Source organism: Gymnoscopelus braueri (genome assembly GCF_963280865.1).
Source record: "Gymnoscopelus braueri genome assembly, chromosome: 4".
NCBI lineage: Eukaryota > Metazoa > Chordata > Actinopteri > Myctophiformes > Myctophidae > Gymnoscopelus > Gymnoscopelus braueri.
In genome coordinates, this window is record NC_137605.1 from 107,501 (window position 1) to 128,073 (window position 20,573).

The 20,573-nt window shown below is 44.2% G+C and overlaps 2 protein-coding genes across 2 annotated transcripts; both read left to right on the plus strand.

The window, feature by feature from the left end:
* Positions 1-11,349: 11,349 nt before the first annotated feature.
* LOC308084331 (serine/threonine-protein kinase/endoribonuclease IRE1-like) lies at positions 11,350-12,615 on the plus strand (the record flags this gene model as incomplete). Its single annotated transcript, XM_080426925.1, has 3 exons — positions 11,350-11,902; positions 12,053-12,252; positions 12,335-12,615. 3 exons carry the CDS (start codon positions 11,350-11,352, stop codon positions 12,551-12,553), a joined length of 972 nt encoding a protein of 323 aa, XP_080283051.1. The 3' UTR covers positions 12,554-12,615.
* A 3,359-nt stretch (positions 12,616-15,974) lies between these two features.
* Positions 15,975-17,048, plus strand: LOC308084501 (neuroserpin-like; the record flags this gene model as incomplete). The annotated part of the gene is made up of 1 exon (XM_080427166.1): positions 15,975-17,048. One exon carries the CDS (start codon positions 15,975-15,977, stop codon positions 17,046-17,048), a length of 1,074 nt encoding a protein of 357 aa, XP_080283292.1.
* Positions 17,049-20,573: the final 3,525 nt, after the last annotated feature.

Here is a 20,573-nt window from a genome sequence, read left to right on the forward strand (position 1 = left end):
CACTTTCACAACACTTTGGTTTACTCTGAAGAGAGACAGAGTTGTGTGTTGTGTTCAACAACAACTTGTTGGTTTCAACCTATCACCGTAACTGTCACAGGCTTTGCACATTTTATCACATACATCCATGAGGCCTTCAAAGTCTGGACTGTAATTTGTGATGTTTTGCTGTATTGAACACCAAGGTGTGCTGCAACTCAGTTGGTTTGCTGCAACTCTGCAACTCAGATGTGTGCTGCCAGTTGAAGCACACTTTGGTTTACTGTGAAGAGAGACAAGGTAAACCAAAGTGTGCTTCAAATGAGGCAACAAGTGTTTGGGAGTTTTCTGTTTCCTCTCTGTCTTTGATCTCCTGGATCTCAAGTTTTCCCTCGATGTCTTTCCAGCTCCAGTCTTTCCTGTAGTGATTAACCAGCTCAGAAATACAAGTATTGACAGATACTTGTGGTATGTCTGGATAGGTTGCTCTACACATTGGACACATACACAGGGTCGCAGTGTCCCAGTAATGCGTGATACAGGTTTTTCAGTAATTGTGCCCACATGGAATTGTGACTGGAGCAGTATACACGTCCAAACAGATACTACAGAGAAAATGCTCTTTAGAAGGGATCGTGCCGCCAGAGGCCATTTTGTCAGTCTTGGTGAACTCTCACTAGAGTTTGAGAGGGAAACCCCAGAGCTGCAATGTTATGTAGGAGAAAAAACAGTTTGATTTTTATGGATGGACCGCTCCAGCTCCTCACTGACAGGGGAGGCGCCTCCACAATGTAAAATAACCTACAAAGGGAGTAGTGGGAGTCTCAGTTCTGATAACGAGCTGCGGTGGAGGAACATGAAGTGGCACAAGCTAAGGTTGGATGAACTGCTCTGCTTAGCCTCATCCAAACCCCATCACGAGTGCCACCGTCTGGGCAAGGTGTTGCCCCGCTCACTAGAAATTGAGCCACCGGTGGCAAACCATAGATATGACCTTTTAAATTACTTGCTAGGTGTGTGGTGCTCCTGGTTTTCCTGTGAATTTGAGCCACCAGGAGATTCAGAGATAAGTGGGCTCACCTACCGAATGCTTGAGATAGACACTGCTGAATCGAATGTGTGCTGGTGCTCAGTGATGGCTGCAACTTCATTGCTGGTTACCCCCAACAAGCCCCTGGGACCACGGCGTGCTAGCGATAAGCTGCACAGTCAGTTGCTGTTCTCTACTAACTGACATTTGTGGAGCAAGGCAACTCACCCAACAACAAGATGAGCAGCAGCAGAACTCTGAAACCTGTGAAAAACTATGTTGACCGAGTCAGCACGGGTTGTACCGGCCACTACACATTCAAGAGCTACAAGCTAGTACGGAACCGTGTGGGGGTCCCCGGTGGCCTGTTCTTCTTCTGTTCAGGCGAATACTACCTGCCCACGCTTCATTGTCAAACAGGAGAGGAGCTTAGTCATTATAAGACTGTTTCGCTCAACAGTAACACTTCTTCAATGTATAGCATGCCTATGCTCCAAATGCCACACATGTTTCCCGTTGATGTCATCAACACAGGCCACGAGAGTCTCAAGGCAGGAGACAAGTTTGTTGTGCAGGTGCCCAACTCAGAAGACGTGTTGGCACAGAGAGATGTTGTTAGGAAAAAAAGGCATGCAATTGCTTACAATGAAACAGTAAACAATGAAGTGTGGGGTGGTTTACTTGCAACCAGGAAGGTTTGGGGCGAGGGAAGCCCACTGGATGAGCTGTTGCGGGGGTGTCAGTCTAACACGGTTGACGTGACAAAATTGTTGTCGCCATTAGCCTCTGAAGCCCTGGTCAAGGGTTTGGCTCTTGTCTGTGGAGGTGGTGGATACAATAATATATCCCATCGTACCAGAGAAGCAGCCTCAGATGTGATGAAGGATCCAAGCAACTTTCAAAAGCTGTCATTGGTATTGGATGACCAACAAGTGAAAACTTTCCTGTACAATTGTAGCTCATTCCACAGCAGTGTCACCTCAGCATCGAATGGCTTTGCCTCAGGGCAAGTGCTGAAAAGTGCCACCAGGTATAATGACAGCGATATTCCCACCGGGGACCTGTTCACTGCATCAATGCTTCCTGGAAGGTTCGCCTGTTGATTTCAACTAGAACTGTCCTGCTGCTTATAAAAACATAAGACATCGTGTGTACATCATTTGCTCTCATTTCCTTCTCTCTAAGGTTTTGGGGAAACAAATAAAAGTTATAGTAAATACAAAAGACCAGACTCATTGTTTTTCATTCTTGTGTTTTTTTATTAGCTTCATTACTGCATGAGAAATACAACTGCTTAGACGTTTTTATCTGGTTATGTTGATCCTGCTCTTTTGCTCTATTCTTCTCTTCGTAGTAACAGCGGGACACTCAACCCTTACAGTATCTCTGAAGAAAGTGTTTTGCATCTTTGATTCAGGCAAGGGTTCCTGCAGGTTGTACACTAACTTTCCCGATGATGCTCTTGCAGAATTCAAGGAACCAGAAGACATTGCGTCGCCATCTAAAGTTCCTTTCAGGCTGGTAGGATTTCCATATCCCTGGCCAAACCTTTTCCGCCATTTCACCAGTTCACGTTCGAGTAAGTTTTGCGGTGCATCCAGGAGAGGAAGATTCTTTACCCACTCGTACTGGTCTTGGTGGAGTAAGTTCAAGGACGTTTTCATGAAAGGATACATGTTGAACAAACCAGTTTTGTCCTCCATCTCATCCGGTTCGCACAATGCTGGTATGCGAGTAGAGCCTTGCAAACCAGAGGAGAGCGTTGACCAACACAAGGAGTACCAAGAATACTGAAATGCTCCTGTTTAGCTGTCCTCCACTCAGATTCATGGTATATTGGGTTCAGGACTTGGCCACGTACATTGAGCAGATCTTTAACGTTGTCCAGTAAATAAGATAAGCCGGGGAGCCGAATAGCAGAGAGGCTGTGTCCGACATTGGTGTAGCTATTGCGTGAACAGTGTTGAGCAGCAATAGCGCGAACACAAAGGTATTCCAGAAAACTGAATCCGCGCTGTGCTCGTGGTAGCTATTTTCCAATCCCCCGGTTTTGGATCGGCTTGCCGCTTCGGAAAGCCTATCAGAGAACTGCTTCTTACGCTTGCGATTTTCGGCGAGTGCCGCGAGGTCGCGGGTGTTGTCCGTGGTCAGCAGGGTTGCGTGCTGCTGGCGCCATATTTCGTCCAGCAAACTATCAAGCCGAACTCGAGCAAAGTCGATGAGTGACTTGGCGCATGCGCATAGGAAACTGATCTTGTAACCGGCCATCCAGCGGGATCCACCACAAACCGGGAAGTAAAGCAAGCACAGGCATGCCGCAAAGATGAGATACTTCCTGGATCCGTCTGGCAATGAGGGATGACGATGCTGCCTTGGCAAGACACTAGCTGATCATTTGCAGCAAGCCCACAGCATTGATCCAGGTAAAGGCAAATCCAGTAAAGCACACCAGGGCACTGCTCTCAAGTTCTCCCTCAGCTTGCAGCACAGTCAATATGTGGCTAACCATGAGGCTAGTTGAAAGCAAGGCTACGTGCTTCTGTGGCACACAAAGAAGGGGCGAGAAAGGGATCTTTCCGTCATATACTTCATCAGCTGTAACAGAGAGGCTAATGGCAATCAGAAAGGCTAGGCACACAGATATGGACCAACAGGCTTCAAGAGCTCCTACGTGTTGGGCTTCCATGATCCTCCCTGTGTGCCAGAGTAGGGTTAATATGATTATTCCATTCGAAAGTGCGTCACGGAATCGAGCCAAAACACTCTTTACAGATCTCACCCACAGGCATGTCTTGTTGATCCAGCACAGGCCGGGTGGTAGATAGATTTCGTGTATGTCCATTGTCATTGTCCTCTTGCCCGTGATTGCAATAGACATCAGCTCCTGGCCAGTGACCCTCCTCCGCAGCAGCCCCATGTCAAGCATACTGTGTGTTTATCAGCGTGGTAAGTCTATTGTGTATCTCTCGTGGTTGCTCAGCTTCGGTTATACAGCTCCCGGATAGAGTTGTTCATGTCTCCGGACAGATTTGAGTACTCTGTGGTCGCCAACCAGGTTGTGAGATTCTCAGCCAGTGCCTCATGGACTGTGGGTCTGTAAACGTGCCAGTTGTCCAAGGTGCAGATGTCAAAGAGTCCAGAGGTATCAGTGCCCACTAGCAAGTAGTGCACAGATGCATATCCGTTGAACTTCTCCTTCAGGTCATCCTCGTTAGTTGCAAATGCCACACTGAGCTTCACCCCTGTACGATGACATAGCGCTTTGCTAAAACTCATACTTGTTGGCCAGGGGACTGCAACGAGGTACACTTGGAATCTGTTTGTAGTGGGTTTGCCCATTAGCCTGGGATTAGTCACTTTGCCAGTCATGCACTTGTCCTGGCTCTGCACTGAGGCCACGGAGCCAAGGATGCACACAAAGTTCTTTACCAACTTTGGAGTGTCTACCAAGGCATGGACCACGTTCCACATATCCTCAGGTTGAGCAGGGATGTGATTGGTAAGTCGCTGGATAACAGTGTCATGTATGCTCACCCTCAAATTCCTCAAATAGTTGATGCTCTGCACATCACTGCTGTGTTTTGACATCTCGAAATCCACAAGAGCGTGGTAGCGGTGCATGCTGCCATTCCACTCTTTCACAAGGTTTTCCAGTGGGATTGCCCCTTTGACAATGTCCTTTGTTCCCAGAACGCTGTTGACCAAATTCACTGTGCCCTCCGAAATGCCTTTCGCTATGTAATGGTTGTATGTCCAAACTATACGACTGAATGTTTCCCGATATCTGTGGATCACGGCAAACTCTGCACAAATGTCGCCAACAGCCAGGGCCCTGTGTGTGTCAGCTGGTATGAGGTCTGACTTAACAGCCTTAAACAGAATACCATAAGTCAGGCTTGGTGAGGTATGGTGACCATGGTAGTGGTTTAGCTTCCCGTCCACCACTTCCTCCCAGTTTGCTTCATATTCGACGGGCGTAGCATCCCAGGGAATTCTATCCCCCCAAGGCATATCAGCTAGTGCCAATAGTGACAGCTCTACAGTGTGGCATTAGTATATAAATATGTTAGGGTCCAGAGATGGCCACAACCACTTTCACAACACTTTGGTTTACTCTGAAGAGAGACAGAGTTGTGTGTTGTGTTCAACAACAACTTGTTGGTTTCAACCTAACACCGTAACTGTCACAGGCTTTGCACATTTTGAAGATGTTTTGGTAGTGCTGATTGAAGTTGCAGAAGTTGGATTTGCAACTGAAACCCCAACGGTATCACATACATCCATGAGGCCTTCAAAGTCTGGACTGTAATTTGTGATGTTTTGCTGTATTGAACACCAAGGTGTGCTGCAACTCAGTTGGTTTGCTGCAACTCTGCAACTCAGTTGTGTGCTGGAGCATACTTTACGATTGTCGTGCAAGATCAGAACTATTAACTCCTCTGAGCCATGCTCCTCACAGCTCCCAGCCTAACTAACCCAAGGTGCTGAGCCTAGCTCAGGGCTGCAAAATAACAAAGAAGGATCTTGAACACTCGCACACCTCCACGGCTATGTCTTTGGTCATGGTGAACCCTTCTATGGGTCTGTGCAAGACACTCCAAAACCAAGAAGAGATTTCAAAGATCAATACAACTGTCCTTCCTGTCCGTGTGTGTGTGGAGTCTCAACATACAAAGGTAGAGACTGAAAGGGTTTGCCTGACACATGATGAGTGTGATGTTTCAGCCCTCAAATCATCTCATTGCTCAAGGGAAGAGGACATAGAAGATCTTGATGACGAGGGTGAAGGGACACAAGGATTTGATTTTGATGTTCACACCACTGTCAGCAATGTGTGTGTAACACCAGATCATGACAGTGATATTGACGACGGGGGTGAAACAGATACAGATACAGCTGAGTGCGAACCTAGTGAGCATGAGTGAATGAGCGTGAGTATGATGTTTCAATTATGTGCTTTCTGTCTCTCTTCAGACTAAACCAAAGTGTTGTGTGTTTTCAATGTATAGGTCAAACTGAGTTCATGACTTTGTCATAATACCAAATAATTTTGTACCATAGTCAAATAAACTCAATTTGACCTTCACTCACACTTGCTGCCTCAGTTGAAACTCCAAATGAACTCAGTTTCACCTGAACTCAATTTGACCTGAAGACACATTTAGAAAGAGACACATTCAGAGAGAAAACACACTGCTTCCAGCCAGAGAGACAACAGAAAACTCCAAACACTTGTTGCCTCAGTTGTTTGGTTTAAAGAGAAAGCTTGTGTCTCTGTCTCCTGATATGTTGCGTTGTGATTGATTGGTCCACAATCATTAACATAAACCTTGGGTATTAGTTTTTAGAGACTATATTAACTCCCCAAAAACATAAAACCTTTTGTCAACACAGGACCACTCTCAACAACAACATGCCAAGGTTGCCCAAAATGTTGTCTCTCACCTAAATTATAACCCATAAGTAACTTTGTGTCAAACAACTCTGAAAATAACCACAGCTCTTTACCCTGGACCCGGGAGCTGTACAGTGAGCATGAACTGTCCAGTTTTCGAAGCACAGGAGAATGAGACAAGGAATCTAATCAGCAGTATCCTAATGCAGTTCAGTGGTTCTTCTCAACCTCCCATGAAGCTCAGCAAAGCACATTCAACGATGAAACGAGTTGTGGAGGAAACCATTGGAAAACACCACTACTTGTATAAAGGCATGATAAACAAACTGGAGCTGGATGAAAGAGGATATGACATGAGTTTCATGAGTACAGTAGCAAAGGAGCTATTCAGTGATGGCACCACAAACTGGGGTCGCATCGCCAGCCTGGTGGCCTTTGGGACAGTTGTGTGTCAGAATTTGAAGAAGGAACAGTGTGTCGGATTAGTGTGTGATGAAATCTCCACATATATTCTGAATGAAAAACGGGAATGGCTGATCAAGAACAATTCATGGGATGGTTTTGTGGATTCGTTTCGGGTACCAGACCCAGAGTCCACAGTGAGGAGAATCATGATGGCAGTTGCAGGTTGTGGCTTGATTGGGATGACACTGGCCCGGTTGATCAGGTGAATTTATTGGACCCAAAACACTGTTTGTCCTGAAACAAGTTAAATGGAACAGGAAATCAAAGATTCATTTTTTGTACTATTCTCACAAAAGAGAGGAATACAACAACTTTTCCCACAGAAAGGGTATGTTTTGTTCTCTGTTACATTCTGACCTTTTTTTTATGACAGAGATGAATGAATAATAAAGACTTAAAAAAAAGGCCACACAAGAGTATTCATTGTAACCTGGTTCTTTATTGACAACAACACAACAGCAATATATACATAGTGAGAAGTACTTCAACTGTGGATTTTTCATCCAAACTGAGCAGTACAATGCAGACACTTAGTTCATTTTCATCCAGCACCTTGTACGTTCCCTCATCCTCCCGTTTCAGGTTCCTCAAGGTCAGCCATTCTCTGTCTCTGTCCTTCTGCAGATGCACAGTGTTCCTGTCCCCCCTCTTCCACAGGTCTGACCACTCACTACTGTTCCTGCATTGGAAGACCACTTTCTGTGAGCGTGGGGTGTGTAGGTCCAGCAACATGTCCTGACCTGGACTAAAATATTGCATGGTCTTGTGGGCAATAACATACAGTATGACTTCTTGAATGAAAACTCTCTTATTCTCCGCAACAATAAAGCTCTCATACAGCCCTGCATCTTGGAACTGCACTTCACTCAAGATCAGGGAACAATCACCGGCATCCAGACTCTCCTTAGGCACCTCCACACGTCCCCGAACCTCCTCCGCCTGCCATTTCATCTCCCCCTTCTGTTCAAGCACAGTATCATCAGGGGTCTGCCACATCAAGTGGCATTTTGGCAATGATGCAAACATGGACTTCCAGTTGCAGGGAAGCACAGCCTGGCTCCCAGGGGTGGAGTAGATGTATGTAGGAGTACAGAAGGACAGGGAAGAGAAGGCAACTAGACTGACAACCAGGGAAAAATGTAAATGTATGAAATACCAGTGCCATTTTTTAATGCCAAGAAATACCATTTTAAGTTGGTGAGGACAATGCAGCCTCTGAGAGCGATATTCAGTTATATATTCACCCTAAGCTTATAATAGGTAAAGGGGTGTGACATTATTTTCTCAGGTCAAACTGAGTCCATTTGAGAGTTTGAGGTATTTTGACAAAATGAGGGAATGAAAGTTCTGTGTTTTGTGGTCCACATAATAAACTAGCACATATACCGATTGGGGTTTCATGTTCTTTTTATTATTTGTTTTTTTTTAAACATGACATTACACATAAAACAGAGACAAGACATGGCAATCTCAGATAATAATATTCTGCATTTCTGGTACACCAGCAGTGATAGGGCCAAGATCCTCTTCTTTGTTCACTCTCTTGCCATAGTAATCGTTCTCATAGAACTGCTCTGAGTCACTCCAGCATAAGTCCTCTGTCTCTGAATTCTCCTTCAGCACATAGTTTTCCTGACGATCAATGTTTTTTTTCTCTCTTACCTCACCCTTGTCCTTGTGAGCTTTATAGTTGCAAACATTGTCTTTCACTTTCTTGTTCTTGTGCACTTTCTTAGACTGTTTGCTGCTTTTGTTTTTTCGGGCTTTGTGTGGAATATTGTTCTCATTGTACGCCTTGTCCTTCTGCACCATCTCCTTTTGTACCTTCTTCTCCTTGTGCTCTTTTTGCACGTTGTAGTTGCACTGAAGCTTGATTGCGGTTGCCAATCTGGGCTTCTTTGCTACTGGCCCATCATCCCAATGTTCTTGCAACTCCGCAAAAGATCTTTTAGTGGCTTTAATGCGGTGCTCTTTGTGTACCTTGCGAACCTCTGCATTGGACTCCTTCTTGATGTTTACGGCAGCTAAGCTGGCATACTCAACAGCCTCTGTTTTATCCCAACTCACTAGGGTGTTTAGTGAGTCGCAGACATTGTTGTAGCTCTCTTCAAGTGCATAGGTCAGCATGTCTTTATCTTTGTTGCATTTGTTTAATTCCAAGTACTTTTCCATATGCATCTGGTTCCCCCGTGTCCATTCTAAGAGTATGTTTGTGTTCTTCTTTGCGAGGATGTTTTCTTGCATACCCAGGAGAGTGCAGACTGCGTTTCTTTTTTCCTTATCACTGTAGATCCAACGGGGCTCCATCAGAAGGTGGAATAGGTCCTTGATCCAGCTGAGTCTAGATAGGTCACCGGAGTTAGAGCGGGCACTAAGAGGTGGTGGGAACGGTTGTCCCATAATTTCTTGATTCTTGTCTTCATTGTTTGTGTTTTCCCATTCTTTGTGTGCTTCTTCATTGTGTGTGTACCCCCGTCTAGTTTCTTCACACTTGTTGATGCTGTTCTGGTCCTCTTTGAGCATAACCATAAGCACCTTTGCATACTCCTCAAAGTTTTCTTTCTTCCCCAGCCTACTGCTCACATCATCTTTTCCATTGTCCTCTCTCTCATTTTTGCTTGTCTTGCCCCATGCTGACCTTTTGTTCATATTCGTCCACATGTTTTTGACTCTGAGCGCATTTGTTTGAGTCCTGACATCTGGTTCGAACAGTTTGGCCCACTGCTCCAACACAGGTTCTTGATTTTCATCCTCAGGGCATATCATGGCTCTGCTGTACCCAATAGCAGCTTCATTTAACTTTGTCCAGTTCTCACCCATGCGTTTTTTCAGCATCTGCTTGTATCTCATAAGAAGAAAAAGAAAATAACGAATATCACTGCACCAACGCATATATGTTCTTGCCTCTCGAGTTGAGCCAAACAGGAGCTCGGCAACAGCAAAGGGCGTGGGAAACTCGTAATTGAGCAGCTTGATTCCAAGTGTCACTTTCTCGTTACGCACAGGATCTGAAATCTCGCAGTTGATGTGGTTGGGCATTGAAAGTCCCGTTAAGGTGCCAGACTTTACCCGCAAGGCAAATTTTTTGAGAGCTTTTGCATATACTGTATCGTACGTTCCAGGGTGTGTAATAAAGTTGGTGATTGTAGTGAGTTCCTGCAATGTATCCATGTGGCAACTCTGAAACTGCCCTTTGCCATTTACCTCAGTGAGCTCCACTGCTCTGAGGAACCTGGACGTGGTAGAGGCATAAATGGTCATTTGCTTTGCTGCTTGCACTGTGTTGATGATTGGCACCACATATTTCTTAGATCGCAATACGCGCTTCAATTGTACGCCTTCGCTAACTTGCTCTGCATGTTGGTTCACAAACTTGGTACTCCGTAGCCCGTTAGGCAACTCACTCGCTTTCCACCATGGCTTATTTGAGTCATTATACCCGCAAAATCTGTCATCCAGGCAGAGCATTGGCTTCAGGTTAGCCTCACTATGAGCAGGATCTTGCCCAAAGAGCCCTTTCATTTTGACTTGGGCAAATGAGGGCGTCAGGGCCTCATCATGTGTAGGCACCTCAAGAGACAGGTCCCAGAACTCAAACAAGTGGCCCACCATGGCCCTGAGGCGTTCAAGTGTCTCCGTGTTGGGCAGCGCCAGCACCTCCTGGACAAAGAATGACAACTTATTGCCAAATGTGCCCAGGCACACAAAATACGTGCCAAGCCTGGAGACCGTCTTGTCAACGAAGCACAGATTCTCCATCTCCTTGTAGTATGTCACCACAGGTATGACATACTTTGTGTCAGTTCTCAGCTTCTTTGTTGGCAGATAGAAAAGGGTGTAGTTCTGCTCTGCCAGGAGCTTGTGCTTTACACCAGCAAGGTCAACGTGCCTTGCCTTAGAAAAGCACTCGAGTCTGGTGCTGTTTTCTATCTCGACCAGGTCCATCAGTGCCGCCACCAGCTCGGGTGTCTCACTTTTTCCTTGCTCTCTTGTGATTTTCTGCTGTACATCCTTCAACACGTCGTTTTTTAGCAACTTAACCATGTTGCTGTCCTTCATCCTCATGTGCATTTTGTAGTGAGACTTCAGGTACTGGTCACGTTTTTTCTTGAAAAGTGTTTTGATATGTTTGTACATCCACTTGTTGCAAACTTCACTAGCAAAGGATGGCTGTTGGTTTCCGTCACGAAGGTTACTGTACCAAGGTGGGATCTTAGACAAGACAACCATGAGCCCTCTACTCTCCGCTCCTGAGCGTGCAGAAGTCAATTCCATCTCTGAGTCAGTATCCATCTATATAATTGGGATAGGGATGTTGAAGTCTGTATGTTTTTTTTGTATTGCCTGGAGAATAGCATAAATGCTCTCTCTGCTGCTGGTGAGAAAACTGATTTGGGAATACTTGTGCTAATACTTTTGAATTCAGAGACCAGCATTAACTATATATATACTGGGCGGAGCATGTGAGCTCTTATTTCTCATGTCCTCTCTCAGCATGAAAGAGGCTAACACAGAGCCATCAAAACAACCAGTAGAAAGGAAGAGAAGAAGAAAAAAAGAAAAAGAAAAAAAAGAGTTAGAGACAATTGCAAACTCTTACATGGAGCATACATACAGCGAAGATGATAAGTTCCTCATAGGGGAAAGTAATGGAACTAAGGTCTTCTTTGGGTTAAAAGATGATGGAACTCCAATTGCAATGAAGAGAATGTCTCTAATAGACTTTAATGTGCTGGCGAAAGAGATAGACCTTTTAAAGCTTAAAGAGCTGGATGATCCTTCCATTGTAAGATATCTGGCCTTTGTAGAGGCTCAGGACTTTGGATACATTGTTCTTCAGTTATGTGATCACTCACTGGAAGATTACATCAAGTTCCTACATCAAGGAATCCCACATCCAAGAATTGTGTTTCCTGAAGACCATCTTCCTGAAAAGGCAGTTGCACAACAAGTTCTCACTGGCTTAAAGATGCTCCACCATCAGAACCCTCCAATCCTCCACGGCAATATCAAACCCGAGAATGTATTGTTTGGTAAGCTACAGAAGAAAAAAATAAAACAAGCTCCTAATGCACACCTAATTTGAGAGTTATCTGACAAGTTCAAGTCAACTGAGTTATTTTGAGAGAACGCATCAGTTTGACCTGACCATTTTTTATTTATCTATCCATTTTACCCTGCAGATGGTACAAGGAAGGCCAGATTGGCAGATTTTGGAATATGCAAACCAGACAACAAAGGACAAACAGAACATAAAGCCCGTACCGGAGGAGCAAGACCATCATGCTGGATGGCGAAAGAGACCCTCATCTTGATGTCTTTTGATAAGGATGTACTTTCTGTATTTACAGATAGTGCTGGTACAAGAAGTGCTGACATCCAGGTTTGTTCTTATTCAGCATGCAAATAATTGTATCAATGAAAGCAACACATACTACAACTAAATGTTCATGTTCATTCTACAGGTGGCTGGGATGTTGTTATATTACCTCCTGTCTGGAGGACACCATCCATTTGGCAAAGGCCCTCAGTGTATATACAACATTCTGGATGCTAAGTACAACCTGGACCGTGTTCAAGATGTGCATGCCAAGGATCTCATCAAGAGGATGATCAATGAAGACCCAAAGAAAAGACCTAAAGTGGAGGGGTGCTTGGATCATCCCTACTTCTGTGTAAAATGAAAAGTATGACAAACGAGAAAACAGCTCTGAACATTCTTGTTTCACACTGCCATGTCTCATAAATCCTGTACACGTCAGGAAGAGTATATATTAATAATAATAATAATAATAATAATACAAATAAAGAAATTGCAAATTTCATGTGGGTATGTACTTTCTTCATTGTTATGTGACACAGAACTTCGCCACACCACAAAGGGGTGCATTGGACAAGAGATACATTAACAAGGGCAGCATTTCAGAACAGAAAGCTCATTGAAAAACAGTAACAGAAACAATGGCAGTCACACGTGCACATTACCAAGCAGGTTTTGACCAAAACAAAGTGACTTGTTTTACAGTGGTCACAGGAGAGCTTCAGGCAAGTGAGTTTGTGCAGCGCCTCCACATGATGCAGGAGCATGCATCGCTTGTATGTACCTATGTGGTAGTTGACCGTATCGCGTTGTGCATCCTTAAGGATAAAAAAATAAAGGCAGCAAAGGATCCCACTCATTTATTAGAAAGACACAGAGATCGCTTCAATATTATACCTGACAGCGACATCTTCTACATGCTGACTAAAGGTAACGAGGCCTTCGAGGATGGGATCGAGGTATACGAGAAGCTGGCCATGGAATACAATAACTTTAAACTGCAGAGGATGCATGACACTGCATCTCTTTTGCTGACCTTTGCAGTCTTTGCAGCCTACCGTAAAATGTCTGAACACCTATTGTACTTCAACTTCAACCTAGGCATAGACTTGGCCTCGGTGACCAAGGAAACACTTTTGGAGATGAAATGCGGCCACAGCTTCAAGGCCGCAATGATCTTAGAACAAGATCAGCGCTCTGCCCATGAACGCGCACGGGGCAGTTCCCGAACCTTTCTCAGAACCTGCAATCTACTCGGTCCGAATGGTACCGTTCAACTCACCAGATGTAGGCTCACAACAGACCTAATGTACATGGCAGGAGGAGACGCGGAGACAGGCGGGTTGCGGAACGTTTTACATGTGAGCAAGCTGCAACTGAGAATGATCGAGCGATTCTGCAATGTGTCTGTGAGGCACCTTATATTCAAAGACCATGGAGTTGTGGATGAAAAAGAGACAAAACTTGAAGTAGCAGTGAGGACTGAGTGCCAAGACGGGGAATTTATCCTGAGCAAGGAGATGAAGAAGGAGATGAACATTACCAACCCGGGTTACACAAGCCATTTGATTCTAAAACGGAAGTATACAGAGGCCATCTGTCTCCAACCATTGGAGTGCATGCTGGAGACCATCTTCAGACAAGACAAGGATAATATCAAACAACTGAGATGCTACAAGGATGTGAAAGTTGGAAACATGACCCTGTGCGGGAACCAGAGCAGTGTTGAAAGATTTATCCAGTCTACTGTCCTGGATCCATTCTTGCTCGGAGTTTTGTACTGGTGAAGCATTGTTTCTATGCAAAACCTCACCCACTCAGTCAGCACTGTTGTAGGCTTATATGTCCAGTTGTAATAATAATAAAAAACAATGACGTAAAAAAATACCAACTTGGAAGCGTGTGTGTGTGTGTGTGTGTGTGTGTCGGGGGGGGTCAAGAGATGACAAGTATTACAAGCATCCATACAGAGAACTAATACAAAAAAAACACACAAATATATTTGTTTTATTTATGTTTATTATGACTATTATAAAAGGAAAGGTTACCAGATGGACACATCACAGAGAGGAAAGCTCATATACATCAAAAGATGTATTCGGACACAGGGACTTTTTAAACGAGAAGGCCTGAGGTAAACCCTCTACAGAAAGTAGCAGAGCACACTTTCACATACTTTTCATATTTTCAAAAAAGAAAGGGGGTTTTTGAAGAAAAAAAGCTCAATCACTTAAGCCAATCACTGCTCTCTCAAGTTCTACAGACACTTGGGAGTGTCGTTACTCACTTTAAATAAAGATATTACCATCTTTGAAGAACACCTGCCCAGTCAGAGAAACTTACAAAATTAGCTTTGAAAAGAAATGTCTTGCTGGATAGTTCGTGAGAAAGGACATAGGATACAAGAAGGTACACCTGCTGTGACAGTAGGACAAGAGGTGTACTTCTTTGAAGGTCACTGTGAAGATGTTTCAGAAGCTCGTGTTCATGTCTATGACACGGAGCTTTTACTGTGGAAGACTTTGTCCCACGTGAACATGTTGGGTTTTCGTAGCAACCGCTACCACTCGGCTGTACTTGTAGGACATGTCGTGTATATCTACGGAGGCCTGAATATCTACCAGGATGTAGTTGATGATGATGAAGCTCTCTGCCATGAACTCTTCGCCTTTCATGTCATCACAAAGGAGTGGTCCAAAGTCAAATCTTCCAGCACTGTTCCTACTGGGAGATATGACCATGCAGCCTGTGTCTCAGGAGAGGACATGTATGTATATGGAGGAATAAAAAAACACCAGAACAGAAGGGAACAAACCCATGAGGTCTACAAGCTGGACACAGCAACAAAGGTCTGGTCACTACTATGCGCAACAGGCGCTCCATCACCACATGGTGCAGAAGGCAGCTGTTCTACTATGATCGGGACAGAGATGTTTGTGTTTGGTGGCAACGAATGGATGACCAACATTGTCAAGGTGTTTGACACAGTGACCAACTCTTGGCTTAAAATATTTTATGAATCGCCTTTTGACAAAAAACGCATCCTTACTACAGCGTTTGTGTACGATGAGGAGCTGTACCTAGCTGGTGGCTGTAATGTTGAACACAGGGTACCAAACCCTAACCCGTACTACGATGATCTGCTGAAGTTCAGCCCAGAGAGCCGCTCCTGGAAGAGATTGGAGACCAAGGGAAAACGCCCACATAATACAAGGGGCAAGTTCTGTTCAGTGGTGGGAGATCGCATCGTGTTCTTTGATGGAATTAATGATCATGACAATTGTGATAAAATCTGGGAAGATATGTATATATGGTTTTTGTCCCTCTCTGATCAAAACCTGTGTCCTGCGTAGTTTGGAGCGTAAGAGACACCAACAAGCAAGCTATGGGGAAGGGGTGTACGTTTTTTTCACCACAGACTTTCTTGTACTGGGTGGGGGTAAAGAAAAAATCCCTGTAAAACATATGAAAGAACTAAATAAAGCACACATTGCAAGTAACAAAGGTTGTTGTTTCTCTCTGGTGTGTAAATATTGCTCTGTTGTTCGCAACTTGTTAACTATACTAAACCCTGGAGACTCACACCCTACAGTCATCCCTATTACAATGTTTCATTAAGGTGCACTCTAGCAAAAACGCTAGTCTTACATAGATGGCCAGGATCCTGTTAGACGGGGCGGGTCCTACAGAGCTCTGTTGCTCAAGTATACATTGGTCTGTGTAAGACTCTGAGTTGTCCCTGATCTAGCTCTAGAAGCACAACACCTGACATAATTTCAGCAGCAATGGACAAAGCCACAAAGATGTCATTGGAGCTAATGCAAGTTTACGGGCGCACCCATAACATTTGCATTTGCCCGCTGGGCTTCACCAGCGTCGCGGCCCTGGCGTTATTTCGCAATGAGTTTCTAGAAGCAAAAAAAGCTGGTGTCCCTGTCCCTGAGTGGACCGGTGAGCCGCTCAGGCGTAGAGGCTTGAACGACGACATCGGAAACTCAAGCTCAACTAAGACAGCCAACTTAATGTGGGGCTGCAACTTTGAGGAGATTCCTGAGGAGCTAATGGTGCTGCTCACTGAGCAGTGCGTCTACGTGGTTGTGAAACCCATTAAGTCTGATCTAGAGAGCAAGGAGCTTGTTGACCTGTTAAATGAGTTTGCCAAAACACATACAAATGGCATGATCAAAAACATGATGAACTCCTATGATGTTAAGGGCGCTAGACTAGTGGCAATGAACGCAGTTTACTTCAAGGGTACTTGGAAGACAAAATTTAACAAATTTAACACGCAAGACCAAAGTTTCTTCTACGAGCCAAACTCTGAAATGCAAGTCCAAGCCATGTGTCGCACGGAGGAGTCTAACACCCCAACGCAGATTACGGAGAACCAAAAACTCTTCAGGGTTCTGCACCTGCCCTACGAGGGCGAAGACAAAGCTGTCATGCATATTCTGATACCTCAGAGGGGGTTAGAGGTTCACAACGTGTGTGAACTGCTGCACAGCGTGTCGGATATAACGCCCTACCTGGACCTTGACTTAGCCCTATACGCTTGTCGGTATAAAGTGGTGTTGCCCAAGTGGCGGATGGAATGCGAACTGAAGCTGGGGGAAGCCTTGGAAAAATTGAGTGTGCCTTTAATTGGGACAACTAAGCAAAAGTGCATGGTGGTGGTGGACGAGGAGGGCACGGTGGCTGCCGCTGTTACTGGAATGACTCTGTTTGGTATGGAGGATACAAGGTTTAGGGAGTTCATTGTCAATGTACCTTTCCTCTTTTTCATCACTAGGATTCGGACCGATGGCAAGAAGGGTCGCACTATTCTGTTCGTGGGAGGGGTGAAGATTCCCACGTTTTGACTGGGGAACACCTAAAGTGTGTGTGCAAAAAAATGTGTATTTGTATGTTGCTTCCCTCAGTTGTCATAATACCCCAAATTGGCAAAAAGAACTCAGAGACACCAACAAGCAAGCTATCGGGAAGGGGTGTACGTATTTTTCACCACTGACTTTCTTGTACTGGGGGTAAAGAAAAAATCCATGTAAAACATATGAAATAACTAAATAAAGCACACATTGCAAGTAACAAAGGTTGTTGTTTCTCTCTGGTGTGAGAACTGAGGGTTGTGATTGGTTGGTTCACTTAAATTTACATAAACCTTCAGTACAAATGTAAGCAGTTTTTAAGAGCCCAGCCCAACTCCTTCCATACACTCACCTAACACATTGCATCCAGTGAGACCTTGAACAACAACAACATCATCTACAAGATGAGCAACATGACCAACACCGAAAAGGCAGATTGGGTCAAGGTGCGGCGTTCGGATCTGATTCAAAGGTGTTCTTTGCCACAAGTTATCATAGATGGCTTGATTGAGAGGGGTGCTATTAGAGGTGAACAAAATGAAATCTTGAAAGTGGAAAAAACACCTCACAGCATGATGAGACAACTTTTTATTTTTCTTAAGCATCAATTGTACTTGCTGTACGATTGCGTAAAGGAGCTCGATCCATATCTTTTCGAAAGTCTCAACAAGAATCCCGAGATGAAAAGAAGTGCAAGAACTTTTTTGGACAGGACTCTGACACACAGCACTCACAGCACACACAGAGAGAGAGAGAGAGAGACTGAGGTTTCTACAGTTCAGGATTCAGGAATTAAGGTACTTGAACATCTGGAACGGATGGAGAGTACACACTTTCAGGATTACAAGAATTTTTTTAAATTATACTTCCATGATGATGAAGAAGAGTACAAGGACATTAGCAAGTCAACCCGAGAAGAAATTGCTGCAATATATTCAGCCTATCCTTATGGGGAGGCATCTCCCCATAAGCAGATTCTAGAGATGATGGGGAGGGATGATATATGTGATGAAAGAGAAGAGACGTCAATCTCAGAGACTGCCAACACTAACGGACTCAGCACTGTGGCCTTGACTCATGAACAGGCATCTACTTATCTTTGCACGTGTTGCCAAGAGTTGATGGAGAATCCAATATTTTGTCCAAAGTGCACCAATCTGGTTGGATGTCAGAAGTGCATTGCCATATGGACAGGCACTCATGGACATGGAACCTGCCCGAAATGCAGGAGTGAAAGTTTCAGCGATGACATGGTCCGCGTAAAAGGGAGTTAGAGAGAAACTCATCTGTATTTCCCATGCACACTTTGCAAATGATGTGAACAAACTGCACAGCAGTACTCCATCAGTTTTGACAATAATTACTATATAGCTAAATTGTGTGTTTCTCCCGTTTTTTCAAGATTTTCTTTACTGTATCTATTTTTTGTTATCATTTTGAGTTGAATAAATAAATAACAAAGAAAACATCATTCAACTTGTGCCTGTTTCTTTTGTTGATGTGTTTATTTCTCACAAGTACAGACATTTGATATCGAGACTGAGAGAAGACAGAGAGATTGTGTGTTTTCTTTCAGAACACCTTTTTGTACCATTGTCAAATAAACTCAGTTTGACCTTCACTCGCACTAGTTTGTCATAATACTTCTGGTATTCTGTCAGAATACCTCAACTCCAAATGTACTCAGTTTGCCCTGAACTGAATTTGACCTGAAGACACATTTAGAGAGAGACACATTCAGAGAGAAAACATACTGCTTCCAGACAGAGAGAAAACACTTTGGTCTAACCCTACCTCAAATTTTCAGATGAACTCACTTTGACCTGAGAGAGGAGTTAGATCTCCACCCTGCAGGAATTACTGACAAACAATATTTTTGTGCGATAGTGATCATTTTTATTGAACATTCATCAGACGACAACACCCAGCCCCCTAAAAATCATGGGGAAACATCTTCAGAAACTCCTTCAAAACAGGGCTTGTAGGAAGCTGTTCCACGTTTTCCTCACAGCAACATGCTTCCATTATGCACTTGCGACACATCTCCTTCAAATCTGGCCTTCGTTTCCTGTGAGCAATGGTGATTTTTCCTTCAACTCTGTAATGTTTCAACAGAGCGAAAAGGGTTGGGAACCAACGTTCAGGGTCGATGTAGAGACGGAACCCCATGTCTTCCACCTTTATGCGTGAGCTCCTAGGACCCGTGAATGTACTGTAGGACATTGTGAAAAAGTACTTTTGATGAGCACTGTCACGGATGAGGAAGGTTCCCACAGGGGTACCTAGAAGTTCTCTGTACGCCTCCTCTGCACTCATTGGACCCCAATAGAAGCCGCTGTTCTTCAACAAAGATTCAGTCTCCTTGATCAGAGTGTATTGTTTTTTAGTGCCAAAACACACAAGGTGGGGAGCTTCTGCCATGATACAGAAAGTATCTGATTCATCTGTTTCGAACAATGAATAGGATTCAGACAACACGCTTAGATATAGGTTTGAACAAATGAGGTCATCACGGACTGAGTTTTCTTTTTTTTAGAAGGTGGAGAGGATTCATTCTGGCCATCCTTGTGGGTATATGCCTGCACATGGACAGGACATATGATCAGAGGAGCGGAGTTGGTACCATTTAAGTAACCAGGAGAGAACAATGGATAGAGTTTATCAGTGAAGCAGCAGTCTCTGAATGAGTAGATACAAACTCTTGCCTCAGGTTCGAAAAAAGAGACCATACGTCCCTCGTAATCCACAAACACTCCCACTTTCTTAACCTGCTGTGTTGAACCAAATGAACCAAAACGTTTTTTTTGAAAAGGGGTTATTATTCCTTTGCACATGGTTAAAGCCCAGCAACCCTTGCTGGGGCAGAAATCGTTGAAAGTCATGCTTGCTTCATTCTTGTTGATGGACTCTGTGCTAATTCCTACACACCAAAAGTCCTTCCCTTTAACCTGAACCTCAAAGTAAAACCTACCTGAGGAGAATGTTTGTGTTCCTAAAAAATAGTTCTGATGCCATACTTTCTTTGTGGTGCTTGCGAGATTCTGTTTTACACTTCTAACCTTCACTTGTTTTCCATCATCAGACACATCGAACCAGGGACTCACTGTGTCTGGGTCCATAGTTATATCCACTGTATAGTGCTGGATCCTCCTGATAGCAGCATCCACATTATTCCGCTTAATCTTTTCACCGATCATGCCCTTTTCCTGATCGATTTGCGTCCACAGCTCAAACATCCCCTCCTGAGCAAACATTGCAGTATTCGCAAAGGAAGAGAGATGTCCGTTGATTGTTTTTGTCCAATCATCTATGCGTTTAGGGATGTTGGTGTTGAGTAGCCTTTCAGAGCTGATTTTTTCCAACTGAGATATTTCCTGTTGTAGCTCTTCCATAACGTTTTCCACCAGTTTCTCTCTCTTTTTTTGCTCCTTTTCAACCTGATCACTGAGCTTTTCCCGGCCTTTCTCAATCCACTTGATCAGACCAGTGATGGCTTGCGAACCACACGCCATCACTGTC